Raw genomic sequence first — 18,077 nt, 5'->3', positions numbered from 1 at the left:
TTCTAAATCCTGAATAGAGCCCAGCTAAGCTCCTCATTTTAATCGTGCTGTTATCTGATCAGGAAACCATTTGTTAACTTACAGAAGACATTTTATCATCAATGGGGGTACTAAGGTACTGAGCCTTTTTTTACGAGTCTAATTATGTCTTTAAGGATGATATACTTAAAGAGGTTCAAATGACAATGTTCATTAATGGCAGAGGAAACATAGTCACAAGAACTACTTCAATAAAATATGTAAATATGATAAATGAATTAAAATAAATTCATCTCACTGCTGGATCTATATCACTGTCCCATTTTCTTTCTATGATGGAAAATTGACTTTTTATAATAGCTCACAGAGTTCATTATTGGCATTTCATTGTGCTAATTTGAAAAAATGTTATGATAGCCTAATTCGAGAATCAGCCCATTGCTCTGCCTTTGAGAACTCCATAATGAGTGTCTAGCAGACCTTTTTTCGACAGCATATCAGTAAACGCGACTCAACAAAGCACTCACTGTTCTACCACCTTGCATTCTCATTCACAGCTTTTTCAGCATAATGAACCCTGTTAAGTAACAGCTATTCTGTAATTCCCACAACCTAATAATGGAGGATAACTGCCTCAGTCTCTCTGGACTTTTTACTGTTTCCTAGACCCCAAAATTCAGCTGCCTTTGTTCTTCGTGTTCATCACCTTGGTAACACTCAAGGAAAAGGAGTCATGAGGGAGATGCTTTAGTATAGATTAAATGTTAATCATAAAATAGTGATGTGACTAATGTTTTCCTGCTAACCAATAAGTTTGGGTATAAAGACCATGCCATCCTTCTCCTCATAGTTTTAGTCTGATGTCTGATTTATTCAAGAAGAATCAAGAAGCATCTGTTTTTTGTCTGAATCATTTATTTAACAAATCCAGTTTCATTGTAAATTTGTAACTAACATGAAAACAACTCCCTTTTACAGACTGACAGACTCTCACCGAAAAGCCATTCGTGTGATCCAGAAAATGCATTATTTTGTGGCCAAGAGAAATTTTCAGGTAATAGCAACATTTTGTCACAGTACATTGGTTAATACAAACAATAAAGCAGAAGAATGAATAGATTAATATATTTTTGCATGCATTTTAGAGAGCAAACAAATCTGAGACTAAACTACATTTTCACACTCTGAGCAGAGTTTGAGGAATGCTGCAGGTCAGTTATGACTCAAATGAGGTGTTTGGTCATGATGGACAGCAGATTTGGTAAAAACCAACACATTTTATTGCACAACATTTCATACAAACTGTCGAGCACGATGTTGGGAAAGCAATGATTTGGACTTGTTTTGCAGCCACAAGTCATGCAGTAGGATAGGCCAACAAATCTACAACAGATCAGCTGAAAAAGTCAAGATGCTGCAATAGTCTAGTCAAAGTCCAGACCTCCACCGGATTGAGATGCTGTAGTGGGACATTAAATAAGCAGCACGTAATTAAATGTCTTCAAATTTCTGTGAGATGAAACAACATTGTAAAGAAGAGTGGGTCAAAATTCCTCCACAAAACTGTGAGAGACATAATGTCATACAGAACATGAATACTTTAGAAGGTGGTTTTACAAGCTGCTGAATGCTTCTTTTTTAGGCTTAGTTATTAATTAAATGACAAGAAGTGATATGTTATATATTCTTCATCTGAGGTTGTGTTTCTTTAGCTTCGAGTCTTTTAAGTGCAAAGAGGTTTATTATTATCTCTTGATGTGTAAACATTTAGAATTGAGATTTTTTTTTTATGCCACGTGACTATGTCCTTCCTTTTAAGCCATTTGTTGCCACGTCTCAGTGTTCATTATTTAAATCCCCAGGGGCTGTTGAGCTTTATGTGTGCACAATTCTTAAAGAGTACCGTGGGGTCTGTGTAACATAAATGTCATCGCAGGTTGTGCACACCATCCAGCAATTACCCAGCAAATCTGTTGTGACCTCAAGGACTGTTACACAGAGCATAATGAGTAACAAAAGTTCAGATACAATAATAATGATAATGTACAAAATAAGTAGTTAGTGTCTGGACTGTAAACCTCCCCATAGCAAATATTGTCTATGTTCACCATGTTCCTTTTGTAAGACCTTTTAAATAAAGTTATTTTCCAGGACACAAACAAACCTCAAGGATATACATTAGTAAGCTTTTCATACCTAACAAGATGACTGAAATAGAGGACAGATTTCATTTAACAATTTGAAGTATCTCTTTATCTTGTAGCAAGCTCGTAAGCCATATGATGTCCGAGATGTGATTGAGCAATACTCCCAGGGTCACCTCAACCTCATGGTCCGAATTAAGGAGCTTCAGCGAAGGTAATGTTAATGTAAGATGAGCTTTATGAAAATGTAATCCTCTGAGTAATGCATAAGGCTGCATGGCAGTGTGGTGGTTAGCACTGTCACCTCACAGCAGGAAGTTTGCATATTCTCTGAGTTGCTCTGGCTTCTTTCCACAGCTCAAAAATATACATGATAAATTAACTGGGGATTATAATTGACCCAAGGATTGAGTGTGAGTGTGCATGGTTGGTTGTTTCCATCTTGTCCTTATGATGAACCAACAACTGATCCCCACCTCTCGTCAACAGACTGGGATAGGAGCCAGCCTTTTTATGACTGTGAATTAGATTTAATGGGTATAGAAAATGAACAGATAAGGAATGCATGTTGTAGAACACAAAAAAAAAGAAAAATGAGAAAGGCAAGAGAGAAACAATGTGTAAATTCTAACGCAAGCCTCTCATTGTTTCTTTCAGATTAGACCAGTCTTTAGGGAAAATGACTTTGTTCCAGACCTGTTCAGGTAATGAATCACTTAACTTCTATTTAAAAGTACATGGCAGAAAATTTGAAGCAAACCACAGACCTAATAATCCTTTTTTTTATTATTTACTTGTCTAATGTCTACATCTGAAGATCGAGCCAGAGACAAAGGCAACAACTCTATCGGCTCAAGACTCAACAGGATGGAGGAAAAGGTGGGATTAGTGCATCCTCTGAAAGATGCAGTAACTCTTACTTGTCTTTAAGTCTTTCAGATTGTCTTTTGTGGTTTGGGAAAATGAAAACCTGAATATCTAAACCAGGTCATGTTAGTTTTGTTCTCATCTTTTGTCATGAGAATGCAGCTCAACTTTCTCATGAAAGGATCTTGACAAAGCAGTTAAAGTCAAATGCGTTTGAGAATAGTTGTGGAAAATACATCAGATGTTCATCTGTCTTTATTGTCTGTAATGAAATATGGAAAATGTGTTTACACACATGGCCCTGCTGTTATTGAATCAAATTAAATTAAAAAAAGAGTGCTTTTGCTTCTTCTGCAGCACATAAAAAAAGACTTTTATCTTTTATCTTTAAAAATTTGTAATTCCTTCCTCAAGTGTTCACACACAGACGTGCAACTATGAAATCATCAAACACAATTCATATCATGTTGAGAAAGAACTTTTCTAAGTCAGGTTATGATTTTCCTAGAAATAAAATAGTTGTGAAGGTGCTGCTTATAATTATCACACTGAATGTTCTTGACCTGTAAATTTATTTTTAAGGGTAAATCTCCTTTAGATATTATTTTTCAAAGTATGATGAATTGTAAAACAACTCTTGAGCACTTTAATTGATCACCATCTGATTAAATTTGTATAGATAACACACATGGATCAGACTCTGACCCGCATCACAGAGTCTCTCACCCTCCTGCTGGACCAGATGGAAGTTGGTGTTGGTGAAGGTAAATGCAGGCTAAGGCCACGACTTCGACGGACATGCAATGTCCTCCCCTGCCAAGATAGCTTGCCAAGTTATGACCAGTTGTCCTCATCTCCTTCGTCCTTCTCCTCCAACAACGCCAGCACCGTGATCTGCCCCAACAATCCCCTGATCTCCACCACCAGTCAAGATGAGAGCTGCTGAAACCTGGAACCAGACAGCCTCAGTGTTTAGCTTGTGTCTGTGCAATGTCATAAGATATACTCATCCATGTATGGTGAGCACATCCAGTTGAAGCTACTTTGCTGAATGCTGGCATTTAGGTGGAATACCATATTAGAAAATGTAGGATAAACTGGATTTCTCATATATTCACATTATATGAGAAACTGGTCAACAAAATGCCTTTGAAGTTGGATTGCTTTGTTTTTTGTTTTTCAAGTATAGTACTTGAAATGTATTCAGGCTGATGCCAAAAACATATCAACCAAAAACTGTGCCATGATTCTGTGTCTTGCAAAGAGTTTTGGTACAATCTGGTCAAAATGTTCATTAACGTGAAAACAGAGAGCAAAAATGCACAGATTTCCCAAAGGCATAAAGTCAGATATGGCATCTCTTTTACAACTCAAGCTGGATTGCTTCTTTTATCTCTAGTTTTGATGGTTTCAAAATAACATGAAAGCAAAAATGCCCAAAGGAAAAGTTTGCATGGTCAGTCCTCAGTAACAGCCCCCCTGGCAAGTATCCGAGCTTGTAAACACTTTTTGTAGTCAGCTAAGAGTCTTTGAGTTCATATTAGGAGGATTTTCTCCCATACAATCACATCCTTTGCTTCCTCTAAAATGCTGCTGCTTCTGTGAAATTCTAGACCATCTTGCATGCACTGCTTCTATGAGGCCTATCCACGGGTTTTCAAAGTTAACTTGGGGGTGCCATGAGGATCGTGTTAAAACCTTCAGCTTGCGGCTCTGTGAGGTTTGTTCAGGATCAATATTCAGTTACAAAAAGCTGTCCTCTCTTAATCTTCTGCTTTTTAACACACTGTGATCTTTTTCTAGTATTTAATTGGATTTACTCTTCCATCAATGGGAATATTTCACATGCCACTGGTTACAACACAAGCCCAAAGCATGATTGATCCCCCCTTAAACAGATGGGGAGGTGTTCTTTCATGAAATCGTTCACCGTCTGTAAACATACCTTAGCTCATTGTAGTCAAAAACTTCTATTTAATTCTGTTTATTTGCAAACTTTAGACACTTAATTTCAAGTCCGGGAAGCAGGAAGGTTTTCTTTTGATAGCTGTTGCAAATAGCAGTACTTTTTGAAACTTTTCTTTTTCAACTTGACCTCCACTGTTCCTTTTAAGTGCTATTTCGTGACTACATATCAAACTAAGAAAACAACTTCCTGCAAGAACATTGCTTTCTTTTTTTTAGTCCTCCCCTGCCTTGCTACTGTTAACTGTTTAAGCTTTCACAGTGCCCAGCAGCTGCTTAGAGGAGCTATTGACTGAATTTGTATGATGAGAATTTGTAAATCTTTGGAATCTGCATCCCGTGGTCTTTCCTAACAAGCAGTAGGCCTAATGTTCTATTCAAGGACTGAAACCTTGGTAAAAGCTACCTGAGGGCTAAATCTTGGGATGTTCAGACTTTTGCAGGGTGCCCTTTTCTATTTTTTAATATAGGAATTGTACAAAAATGAATGGAAAAAATGTCAAATCTTGAATTTTTGCCCTTTTTTAGATCAGTTATTTTGCTACTTAAAAAACTAAGCACAGATGCAGAAATTTTGGTAAAGAACTTGTGCCATTAAAACTAGGATATAGGGCTTACATTTCAATAACCTTTTTTTTAACATTTCTATCGTCCTTTGTTTTTGTAGATTTTTTTTTAAAGATCTGACATTTTATAAAACATAATGGTAATTTGTCCATCCATTATCTTAACATAAACCTGCAGAGCATGTATGAATATGGAAAAAATACTTCCTCTTTCAATTAATAAATTTTACATGTCAGGACATAACTGAAATTCTTATGGTACTTACCATATCATAAAATGAGATAAGTATGACCTTAGATTAACAAAAACAAATGACATACATCAAAATGCAAAGCGACTGTGGGGGCAAAAGCCAAGTACACAATGTCATGCCTCACATTTGCTGCCATTTGTTCATCCTATTTTAATTTCTTACATACTGATTTATTGAGGATTTCCTGTTGTATATGTTTATTGTCCTATTGCATGACAGTTCCAGCCATATTTTAGTTCATGGTTGATTCTAAGACTGCAAGGTGTTGTCTGGTTGCAAAACAATGGCAAATCACCATTCATCTACAATCAATTCAAATTCAAACTGTTTATTGTCATTTGCACAGTAAGGAAACAAGTTTCCTTGAACAATGAAACTTTGCTGTCCACACTGAATGCCATAAAAGATTATAAAATAAAAATAAAAAACAAAACTTTAAAAAACTAGATAGATTATTTACTCAAGAGTTTTTTTTTTTATCTTATCAGGCCGTTGTTACAGAGTCTGACTGCCGAGGGAAAGAAAGAGTTTCTGAGTCTGGTTGTCCTGCATTTCGGACTCCTGTATCTCCCGCTTGAGGGGAGGAGAGTGAACAGTCCATGTTGGGGGTGGTTGGGGTCTTTGATGATGGAGGCAGCACCGTGCTTTAAAGTTGTTATGAAGTGTTTGAGCTGATATGCTGTGTTGGGTTTTCATTAAATGTAGTGCCGTCTAACAATTTGATCTTTGGTATTGCCTGTCCAAAGAACATTGTTCTTTCCTGATTTTAAGATCATTAACTTTATTATTTATAAATCCTAAATGAGACTTGTGTCAGGTGTGCTTGTTTTTGTTGTGTTTTATTTATTTTTTTTATTTTTTTTTCCTTAGTGTTGCACAGTCCCACTTTGGGGTGAACATGCCAAGATTTTCACTCCTGGGAATATTGGCAACTATTTTGAATGTTTTCCACTTGTGCATAATCTTTCTCCCTGTAAACGTATGGACTCCAATGATTTTTACTTTTCCCAGATTGATGGGCAACAAGAGTTGTTACTCTCTAAGATCATGCATTTCTGCCTTGGCACATGAATGCTTCAGACTCGCCAACTGCCAAAACCTCTGCTTTTATAGACATGCTCACACCTCACAGGTCACCAGTGATGATCAGTTCATCAAGTTCATTATTAACTTTTTATGTCGTTTGAAAACAGTTTAGCATAGGTTTTGTTGAATAAATGACACATTGTAATCTGTCATGTTTTCTGACATTGTATTTATCTAATTTCAAGACCTGGTATAGAAACCGGATAACAAACATGTACATTGCTCAATATTAGGAAGCATAAAGTCTTAGAATTTTAAGATGGTCTTCTTTCTTTGTCACGACTGAAAGAAAACGTGTACTTGCTGAATTATTGGTTGCCTTTCTTGAATATGTTTTTTTTATATATATATATCTGTTGATGGCAAATATTATATGACCTATGGAATGCGTTTCAGTTTCTTTCATGTTTTATCGACATGCCAGGTCAAAGTCAGTTAGACATTGCCTTTCCCTCAGATTCACATGCTGTGGTTCAATATTGTTTCCTTTTTTAATGACATTAATTGCTTTCATCTTACAGATGAGGCATTGCATTTAAAACTTTAAGTTAAATGAGAATCTGTTTTCAGTATTTCAATATTATTTCACTTATTTTGTAAATGTTTAGATATACTCCTCTATAACAATAAAGGACTGCAGTAATTATTACCAACTGTCTGGAGCCTTAAGGGGTCTAAAACAAATGAGCTGAATATTTTAGTTTTAATGGGATTTTTTCCTTCCGCAGCACATTATTTGAAAAAGAGAAGTTCTCCTTTTCAATTAAAAATTAATGGTTTCACTTTTTCTTTTTCTAAATGAGATGAATGCCTTGCTAAGAACCAATCAGGTTTCCGTTTATAAAGAATTGTGCGTCCTTCCATAGGGAGCAAAATTATTTGTGTTTAAGGCTATATGAGGAGGGAGTGTCTTTGTCATGTCCTGATTGGCTGATAGATGGGGTTAATAGCATGTTCTTTATATAGGCGACCTTTGTGCAGCAGATGGTGACCTTTCGCCCGCTGGTTGTCCATGGGGTGTCCAGGCATTCCTTCACTCAAGTGACCATGTAGAGAATGGGCCCAAGTGACCATCTGCCTCTGGTGTCTACAACAATGGGCTGCACCCTCCTGAAGTGTGCTGAGGGTGTTCGGCCTTTGTGGCTGACCAGGATGTGGGTGAGGGGAGTTTGATTGAATGAAGGACATTGAGGTTTTAAAGGCTGTTGTTTTTTTTTTTTGTTTTTTTTTATGTTTTTTTTTTTTTTTTTTTTTGCTTTTCCACCCCCTGTAATTAGTGTTATGTGGGTTATAAACAGTGAATACAGGATCAATTTGGAATGCAAATTTGGTTGCAGAGCTAAGCCATGGAAATAAAAAGATAAAACAGGAATATCTGCACCAGAGGCTGCAATAATCTGCAGGGTTTAAACAGATCTGGAGAAAACTGCATTTGCTTATTTTACATGTTGAACATGGAGTAATATGCAGAAATATCCCAAATTAGACCCATTTATACCCATTGATAAAATTCAGAGCATTTTAATAAAGTGGTAAATGTGGTTAATTTTGTTAGAGGACTTTGTGTTTTAAAAGATGTACTTTTTTGTGTGTTTGAGAAATTTAGTTTCTGTTGAACATAGTTTTTAGGTAACATATCAGCTTATACATCCTCTTTCTGCTGATGAGCTGCTGCCTTTCTTGGTCAGGATATGTTTTTAATAATCAGAGTTTCAATTTAATTGGTGGCTTACATAATAAGAAAAATGTAAACACAAGAAATTGAGAAACACAACACTGACATTTAGAAAATGAAAATACAACTAAAATACACCACAAGATTGAGCGAACATACAAGCAAAAAGCATACAACAGCTTATTAGGAATTAGACAAAAATACATTACATAATCTTCAATAAAAATCATTGGTTTTTATACATTTTACTGTTTTATTGTTTTAGTTTGATGTGAAGTACTTTGGTTAACTGTCTTGTTTTAAAAGACGGGGGCGGCACGTCTCAGTGGGTAGAGTGATCGTCCTGTAGCCCAAAGGTTGCCGGTTCGATCCCGGCCTGGTCGAGCTCATGTCAAGGTGTCCATGAGCAAGACACCGAACACCTAATTGCTCCTGATGGGTCGTGGTTAGCGCCTTGCATGGCAGCTTCCGCCATCAGTGTGTGAATGTGTGTGTGAATGGGTGAATGTGACTTACATGCAAAGCGCTTAGGATAAAAACGCTATATAAGTACAGACCATTTACCATTAAAAGTGCTATATAAATAAAGTGAATTGGAGCAGAAGGTTCAAAGAGCAGCAACAAAATAGAAAAAGAATTTAAGTATTTTAATTTGAATATATTAAGGTAGCATAACTTTCCAACCTTGATATGATGTGTTTTTCTTCATCATTTTAATGACCGTGACAATATTATGTACATTTCAGCAGCGTTTTGGGGCTGAAAAAACACACTTCAGAACTTTTTGTTCTGGGACAATGCATCACTTTACAGCTGAGTTCTGCTTTATGTATCATGTCACTCACCAATAACTGGAATGTAAACACACTGGCCATTTTGAATGGCTGATTTTAAAACAAGAGTCATCAACATCAGACTCACATTTACTGACTAAAGAGAGCTCAGAGTACAGGAAGGATGCAAGATGGATGCTGAATGAACCATCGTTAGGGGGCAACTCACTGTACAAATCTACCAAAGTTCTGTAGTGCTTATTGAAGTATTCACTAGAAGAGGCGACACTCATGCAGATTAGTACATTTGAATTCTGTGTTGAACATTTGATGCATGTTTTCTTGTTTGTTACTAGACTTTACTGTAAAATAAAATGAAACTGTCACTATTGTCATCTGTGACAGCTTAATTCTCTGATGATGTACTGAACAGTTTGTCATGCACATCTTCAGGGGTGTTAATTATGGTGCTGGGTGGGGAAATTTAGAACCTGTGGGAGCTCATGGACTCAAGGGATAATTTGATCTCTAGCCTATTTTCTGTTTGATAATCTAAAAATAAACCCAGCAGAGCAAAAAATGTAAAACAATCTATTCCCAGTTCAGAAACCGTGCACTGAGTTAGTCATTAAAACAGTCACAATGTGATTGTTCTTTATTTTCCTCTTGTGCTTCAATATGAGCTTAGTCATTTATAGGAAACGTGAGCCAGAGTAATTACTGTCAGCGGGATAGGTTTGGGCACATGTCACTGCTTTGGGTATGCAAAGGAACAAAAGAAAGAAGAAAAGCAGAGGAAAGTCCTTGGGAGTGTTTTTTTTTTTTTTTTTTTTTTTTTTTTTTTTGTGGGAGGGATGGGGGAGGGTGTTACGGAGCTCTAAAGGCTGATTTGCAGGTGAAATAGATGGCACACTCTGCTTTGTGACCATTGTCCTGTTCACTGGCCAGATGGTCTCTTCAAATTCTTTCAAGCTGAAACCCCAACACAGTTGGGCTGAATATACTTATGTGAGATTTGGCCTCTCTAATAGGCTAATTTGAAAATTACAGTTCATGTTAATGGATATAATTTTAAGCCTGGCAGCACATTCCTTATGACTGTAATTATAAAATATCTCATATTGCAACCCAGAAAATGCAATTACTCTCAAATAAATTTATTCTTTCGGCCGCTAAACTTTCAGCTCCAATTGAGTTTTCCGTGACTTCAGAGAGACACTTATTAACCCACTCATCTGTAGCTGACACACGGAAATACATTTCCAGAAGCTTGCAGTTGTAGTGAATGACAATAATGTGCAAAAATCACCAAGGGGTGCCACTGCAGATCTCAGCTTTTATGCCAAATAAGTAAAACTCTTAGCTTTTAGAAAAGTGTCCCTGACTCTTGTAGAAGAGAGGTGGTTTTGTGCTTTTAAACCTTAAATTAAATTTGAAAATTTGAACACAGACATAAACACACACCATCTCAGAGTTAACAATGTAAAGACAAGGCAAACTAATATATATAGATATAGGGCAGCTGTAGCTCAGGAGGAAGAGCAGTCGTGTTTCAATTAGAAGGTAGGCAGATCGATTCCAGGCTTCCACTGACTACATGCCGAAGTGTCCTTGGGCAAGACACATAACCCCACGTTACCTCCCGATGTGCCTATCGGGGTGTAAATGTGTGTGTGAATGGGTGAATGTGATAAGTAGTGTAAAGCGCTTTGAGTGGTCAAACTGACTGGAAAAGCCCTATATAAGTACAAGTCCATTTACCATATATTCAGACAAATATGTGAATAAATGAATATATATGACCCTACATGAACTTTTCTAAGAGATGTCACCAAGTGAGTCACAACTGCCCAATACTGCAAATTCTGTCTTTCATTCACTCAATTAATCTTCATGCATCAACTAAGGATTTGTTTAAGTTTTTACAGATAATTGAGTCTGAGATTTTTTTTTTTTTTTTTTTTTTTTACTTTCAGGACATGTTTATGCAAACTGTACTGCAGCAAATCATGCATTCATGTTTTCTTAGTAACAGTGTAATGAAATACACATTTATTAAATAGTGACTGAGACATTGTGCAACTTTCTAAATCACGTTTAATTTCCAAATGTATTGATCTATAGATCATTGTGTTGTGTGTGTGGACAGTATAACATATCTGCATTGTGCAGCAAAAGCATTGCCAGGCATTGCACAACGTAGTGAATTTACAACATAGGCTACTGTGCTTACAGGCTTTTCATTTTATTCAATAATGCCACATAAAAAGAAAGAAAAAATATAATAGAAACACAGCATACTACAGAAATTCAATATGAACGAATGTCAAAATTTTAAATCTTTATGACTTCAAAGCAAATTCAAGTCAGAAAAGAAACTGACATGCCACAAATATAACAAGTGAAGCTAATGGAACAGACTATAAATAAATGTATAAATAAATAAAATAAATACCACCAGAAATATTATTGTATTTTATCTCAAGCGCTGAAGAATAAAACTAAAAATAAATGAATATGTATTGCATAGGCCTTGTGTGAAACAGTATTTACAGAAGCATGCTCATCTTTATTTTCTTGCAATAAGCTGCGTCGCTGGAACTGCTGTGAAAAGGATTCCGGGTGGTCTTAGTTTCTGCCGTTCTTCTTCTCTTTGTGAAGTAATCTGTCGAGTAAAAAAAATAAGTTTTTAATCAGAGTATTATCCCATTACTTTTTAAGCCCCATTGAGAGGCCATCAAACTCTTGGATCTGTCAAATGTGCTTTACCTGTAATACGTGTGTTGGCTCGAGGATCAGAAAGCGACCTTTTTCTCCGAACGGGCGTCGTTTCAGCGGGACACTTGGGTGTGTTGGAGATGCTGGAACAGTTCTCTTGGTCGGTTCCTGCGATTTCCTCACTGTGTTTCAGCTTGCCGTCATTAGGTTTGGGAGAGTTAACGGCGTCCTTCATCTGTACAGACTCCAGGTAAAAATCTGCAGCGCAGTCTGTGGGAATCTCCTCCCACTGAAACCTGCCTGGCAGCGGCGTCTCAGACTGGAAGTTAAAGTTCCATCTTCGGCTGTCCTGCGCCGTAATTTCCCAAAGCTTTAAATCCAAGTCCCGACGCAGCTGGTCGTGGTCCACCGGGCCGAAGAGTCTCCTGCAAACAGACTGCCTGCCTCTGATGAGATTCATCTTTCAAAAGAACTACTATTGCTGTCTCTCTCTGGTCTTCTCTGGTCATCATAGTAGTGCAGGACAATTTAAAGGCACCAAGGCGCACGGTGTTTTGTTTGTACACAATGAGCAGAGGCTTCTGATTGGCTGCAGCTGTCTGGCGCAAATTCATTGGTGTGATAAAGAACTTTAGACCTTAAAAGACTTTGGTTCTATGTGGCGAAATGTCTGTCCTGAAAAGAAGAGGTCAATTTAGAATTATCATAACAATGATGATTTCTTCTAACTGAGAGGAGTGGTGATCCACAGGCTGGATACATCAGTCAGTGGTGGAGAAAGTGTTCAGATGTGCTTTAGTGAGAATAAGAAAACAATATACTCCTTTAAAAGTAGTATAATGCAGTAACAATAAAATATTCACTTCTCCATTTTTTTTATTTATTTTTTTTATTATTATTATTCCATTGATTGTCTTGTTATATATTTCTCATTTTAAAGTTTTGTTACCTTAATTTAATTGCAGCAGACATGCAACATTTTTGTTCAATTTTATTTTATTTAATTGGGGTAAGGATATACATGTTAAATAACCCAATTTGGTGAAGTGAAATAAAAAAAAATATTCTAAATAAACATCTTTTACTCCTGGGTCGTTTTGCTGATCAACCAAGGCAACTGACATAAGGTCCGTTTCCATTACTCCTAGAATTGCGTAACACCTAAATATTGTAATAAAAAAACAGTAATGGAAATGCCTACATTTTGAAAAATCTCTCAAATATCACTAAAAAGTTTTATGCTCTCATGAGGTGGTTTTTCAGATGTATTGATATACAAGTATATTGCAAAAGTGTAAGGGAAACACTTTTTTCACATTTACACATGATGTCATGTGACGTAAGGGGTCACATGACCAGTTTATTTCAAATGACGATACCTATGAGTATTCGCAGGAGACAGAAATCTTTTTACAAATAATTTAAGAAAAAATATAACTGCCATCCTTGATAGGGAACAACAGCGAAACTCAAGAGTTTTACAAAGAATTAGCAATCTCCTTCCTCCTTAAAGTGGAGTCTCGCAGGATGAGATTTTATGAGTATAATGGCTAATGCGCTAAACACCATACAATGGAAACACCTGCAAATCGCAATTGCACTTGATTTTAGAGATATCGCTTTTATTTTGCGAAATACTCTAATGGAAACACAGCTATAGATAATTTCCAGTCAGTTGCAGCAGTGTTTTAGTCTTTATTTATATACATAATTTTAATCTTATATATTATGTTTGTGAATTATTTTTTAAACGGGTCTTTTAAAGGTCCCATATTATACACTTTATTCCCAATCTGAGACCATTCATTAATATCTAAATGAAATATTTCCGCCATGGTATGGACAAATCGACCCTCAGTTTGAGTGCAGCGGCTTCTCTTCATCTCCCTCTTTTTAGCAGCTTCAGAAATGTGCCGTTTATGGTGGGCGGAACCCTGGTGGAGCAGCTCAGCTGTTGGCTCCGCCCATCGCATCGCCCGTCATGAGGTGATTGACAGGTTAATATATTTTCAAGCTATCAGACTAATAAGGCCGAAACGATAAAATAACTGCCAGCTCTTACCTCTCCAGCTGTGTCACGGACAGTTGGTATTGAACCTGGCTTCAGCTTCAAACGGTTGGCGAAGCCTGCTTTCCATGCCCCCATGTTGTGGAAACAGTCCTCTTTGAAATGCTGGCCACAGACATGCAAAACCTTTGGAAGTTTTCCGGGTACATTTCCTCCAAAAATAAAATTAATCCACTCAGTCCTCGTGGGTTCAGTGGATGGAAGTAAAAAAAACGTTTTCGTGTTCATTTATGCAGCCACAAACAGAACAGTGCTTCTGTCGCTTAGCCATGTCCGCTAACGAGGGTTGCCGAAGAGAGAAAAACACTGGGCGCTAGGTGATTTTTAGAGGGCGGGCTTTGAGAGCCGGTAGACGGGTCCATCGCTCTGTGGGGAGTGGTTATTGTCCCTTATGACGTCATAACGTACACGCTTTCAAACAAGCTCATTTCAGCGCTTACTTCCCTAGAGGTGGAGCAGGGGGGAGAGAGAGCGCCTGAAAGAGTTTCACACTTATGGGTCTCCTACACATGCGGGGGGACCAGTATGACTGTTCCAAAACCATTAAAAAGTGAATTTTGCATAATATGGGACCTTTAACATCTAGCTCTGTTTCAGAAACCCTGCAAATTTTATTACATTCTTTTGTGCAGTGACATTAAAGGCACTCTATTCCTCTATTCTTCTATAAAAGACAGCCTTGTTCTGCTACCTGAAAGATATCATCCGCTAAATGACAACAAACCAGTGGCCCTTACATCAGTGGTGTAGTCTAGTTTATTGTAGTGGGTATACTCTAACCCCCCCCCCAACACACACACACACACACACACATATCGTGTCCTGGTGTAACATCTGTCCCTTCCCAAAACAGCAACTGCTCCTAAATGTATACTTTGTTAATGAGCTCCACAGTAATTAATAAAGTTTGCATCCACACATAACTGAGATCATGAAAGACTGGTTATGTGTTATCTAAATGTAAACAACATAAGATGTATAACAGTTCCTTTCCTCATAGGGAGGAACTTTGCCTGCTTGGACTGGGGGTTGTTGCCGTGGTGATAGCTCTTGTCCCAGTGGCTAGGGGTTCTGCACTGCAGTCCTACAGCTGTGATGTGGACTCTGGCCTGCCCTGATCTGGGTGGTTGCTGTGGTGGTCTCTGTGGAAATGGGTGGGCTGGCTCTCGGTGTGATCGGATCCCCAAGATATTGTTTCCTCACAGCAGCGTTATTATTATTTCTGTACTAAGAAACAGAAACTGTGGAGTTCTTGTTTGTGTATAATGGAGGGAGGGGGGACGGCTCTCTTTGTGCATGTATGTGGACGTCTGTGTGACTGTGAGAGAGACAATGATGGCTGTGTTTTTAATTTGCTATCTCATATAGTGTGTGAAGGCTTGTTTTACTTTAATATGCATACATTTTTATCATCGTGTAAAGCACTTTGTGTTGCCTTTGGCAAGAAAAATGCTTTATAAATAAAGTTTGATGTGAATTGATTAACAGCTGCACTTTAATTAACCACTGAACAGCCACTGACAGAACAAGACAAATCCATTTTCAATAAATAAAAATTCATGAAAAAATATAGAGGCAAACATTCCACACTTAGAATAGCTTGAATAATGAGACAACTACACATAATACACGTAAGTTATTTATTTGATGGTGTACAAGGTGTTCTTATTAATGGACATTTAAGATGACTATGAATTGTCTTCATTTTTATTTAACCATAATAACATGCTAATATAGCGTTAACTTTGTACATTTAAATAGTTTCTACCAGCTTTAAATGTCCAACATTTACCTTACTTTCATTTCTCCACTCTAAGGATGCATCAAGGATGCCTGTTTTCCAATTCCCCTACCTGACTCTCACTCCACAAGACCGGCCAGGTCGAAGTCTCTTCTACAAGCACGCGCACACACACACACACAGAGGGGCCCAGCTTCAGAAAGCGGGTTAAACAAACTGAGTTTAAAGCGCAACTCTGAGTCCACCAACCCTGAGTTTTCACTTATCCTGCTTTCTGAAACAGGGCCCAGGTTGGACGACAGCGTCAGGCTCTCCTCCTCGCCCGTAAGTGTGTAACTGTAGTGTCCCCCGTATCGACAGTGGAAATAGCACCAGTAGCAACACACTCACTGACACACTGAAACAGTGTGATTTGACTTTGTTTTCTTTTCATGTTTTTTTTCTGCATTCCCTCTCCACTAACTACTCATACCACCCAAAAAATCTTCTTCCTCTTCTTTTTCTGCTGCTGCTGCATCTTCTTCTTCCTCTCATCCGCCACTTTTTAATTTGTCTAGCAACCAGCCATCAGCTGTTAAGGAACGCAGGTCAGGATCAGGACAGACGGCAAAGCTGCTTTCTCTCTGCGGCGGCTCAACATCACTTTTGATGGAATTCCTCGTGGTCTAAACGGGTCAGCTTCGTGGCTAATTTATGACCGGGGAAAGTGAAAGTTATGTCACGAAACATGTTGATACGAATCTTTGAGCATTTTTTTGGTGGTTATATGGAAATTTGTGACCTTTTCTAGTGAGTATATGGCATATACCTGCGTATCACGTAGAGTACACCACTGCCTTACATCATACATCATGAAAATCCTGGGAAAAAAACTGTTTTTGAGTCACCTCGATAAGACAGTGAATTATTTTAAGAGCCACATTATTGTAATGGGGTTCGGCTGGAGACGTCATCATCCATCTGCTTCAGCAAGCCCACTCTTATCTAAACAAATCAGGCAGCACTGTGAGGATCATGTTCTTTGATTTCTCAAGTGATTTTAACACAATTCAGCTTGCCCTGTTATGTGAGAAACTCCAGAAAATATGTGTGGATGCCTCAACAACTGCCTGGATTTGTGTTTACTGAACAAACAGACCAAGTCAGTGGGACTGTGTATCTTAGAAGGTGGTTAGCAGAAGCACTACAAGGGACTATATTTTCTCTCACCTTTTCTCTTCAAGTTGTACACCTCAGACTTCTAGTATAATTCAGTCCTGTTCTGAAAAACTCTGATGTTTGGCCTTATTAGTCGTGCTTGCACAGAAGCAAAATCTCTGCTGGATATTTGTAGCAAAATTTGTACATTCTGGAAACGATTTTAAACTGATTTCAAACTAGTGCAGTGACACTGGTGATCCATGCCGGTCTCTCCCTACCAATATACAACAACTCCTAGGTTGTTCTCTAATTTTCCATGGCACAGAACAACTGAGAGATCCACCTGGGGGGAAGGGGGTTGGGTAACACTTTACTTGAATGGGTGTGCATAAGACTGACATAACGCTGTCATAATCATGACATGACACCTTTCATGGACATGAATGAATGCTTATGACAGTTGTCATTAAGGGTCAATCGGTAAATTATGACACTTTTGATGCAGAGTTGACATTGTTTAAGATGTCTTTGTTATGACAGCTTGACATTAACCAAGACTACATAACCTGTCATGAATATGACAAAGCAGACCTAGTTGTCAAGCTTAAAAAATATTTAGTTTTGTAACTTAACATGACACTAAACTATCATATATGGTTTGTTTTGACATTTGCTGTTATGACACAATTATAAACTGTCGTCACAGCTGATGTCAAAACAAAACATATATGATAGTTTCATAAATGTCTTTATTAAGATATTAAGCGTAACATTGCCAAATGAGTTTACTGTATATTCCCTCCAACAGCTATATAACCAAAACTATTCATGACTGTCAAATCAGTTTATAACAGTGTCATGACTGTTTTCTTTTAATTCAAGTAAAGTGGAGCAATCTGAAGTTTTCATTAAGTATAATTACACTGTCAAATCATTTTATAACCGTTTTATGGATATTTCTCTGTGAATTCAAGTGAAATGGAAAACTTTATGCTTCATGAAGATGTCATTAATCATAATTACAGTCAAATCAGTTTATAACATCTTACATTTCTTTGAATTTGAACTCTATTCTTCAAATTCAAGTACAGTGGGACACTT

The 18,077-nt window shown here is 37.5% G+C and overlaps 2 protein-coding genes across 3 annotated transcripts in view; one reads left to right on the top strand and one right to left on the bottom strand.

Moving 5' to 3' along the window:
• Positions 1-6,252, top strand: part of kcnq1.1 (potassium voltage-gated channel, KQT-like subfamily, member 1.1) — a 59,211-nt gene extending 52,959 nt beyond the window's left edge. For both annotated transcript variants that reach the window (XM_041980034.1, XM_041980024.1), the window contains 5 exons: positions 958-1,033; positions 2,243-2,337; positions 2,781-2,827; positions 2,941-3,002; positions 3,670-6,252. In XM_041980034.1, the coding sequence (XP_041835968.1) occupies positions 958-1,033; positions 2,243-2,337; positions 2,781-2,827; positions 2,941-3,002; positions 3,670-3,936 (547 nt within the window). In that variant the 3' untranslated portion in view covers positions 3,937-6,252. The remainder of the gene's footprint in view (positions 1-957; positions 1,034-2,242; positions 2,338-2,780; positions 2,828-2,940; positions 3,003-3,669) is intronic.
• A 5,166-nt stretch (positions 6,253-11,418) lies between these two features.
• On the bottom strand, positions 11,419-12,566 carry cdkn1ca (cyclin-dependent kinase inhibitor 1Ca). The gene is made up of 2 exons (XM_041980267.1): positions 12,079-12,566; positions 11,419-11,974 (listed from the first exon to the last, which is right to left on the bottom strand). The coding sequence occupies exons 1-2, from the start codon at positions 12,485-12,487 to the stop codon at positions 11,859-11,861; spliced, it is 525 nt and encodes a 174-aa protein (XP_041836201.1). The 5' UTR covers positions 12,488-12,566; the 3' UTR covers positions 11,419-11,858.
• Positions 12,567-18,077: the final 5,511 nt, after the last annotated feature.

Source organism: Melanotaenia boesemani, chromosome 1 (assembly GCF_017639745.1).
Source record: "Melanotaenia boesemani isolate fMelBoe1 chromosome 1, fMelBoe1.pri, whole genome shotgun sequence".
NCBI lineage: Eukaryota > Metazoa > Chordata > Actinopteri > Atheriniformes > Melanotaeniidae > Melanotaenia > Melanotaenia boesemani.
Note: the sequence above shows the minus strand (reverse complement) of the source record. Positions and strands in the feature narration are given on the sequence as shown.

Excerpts from the sequence above, each read along its gene's own strand:
- cdkn1ca (XM_041980267.1), bottom strand. The coding sequence starts at position 12,487 with ATGAATCTCATCAGAGGCAGGCAGTCTGTTTGCAGGAGACTCTTCGGC. Across the intron at positions 11,975-12,078 it reads AGCCAACACACGTATTACAG|ATTACTTCACAAAGAGAAGA; the intron begins GTAAAGCACATT and ends TTTACTCGACAG.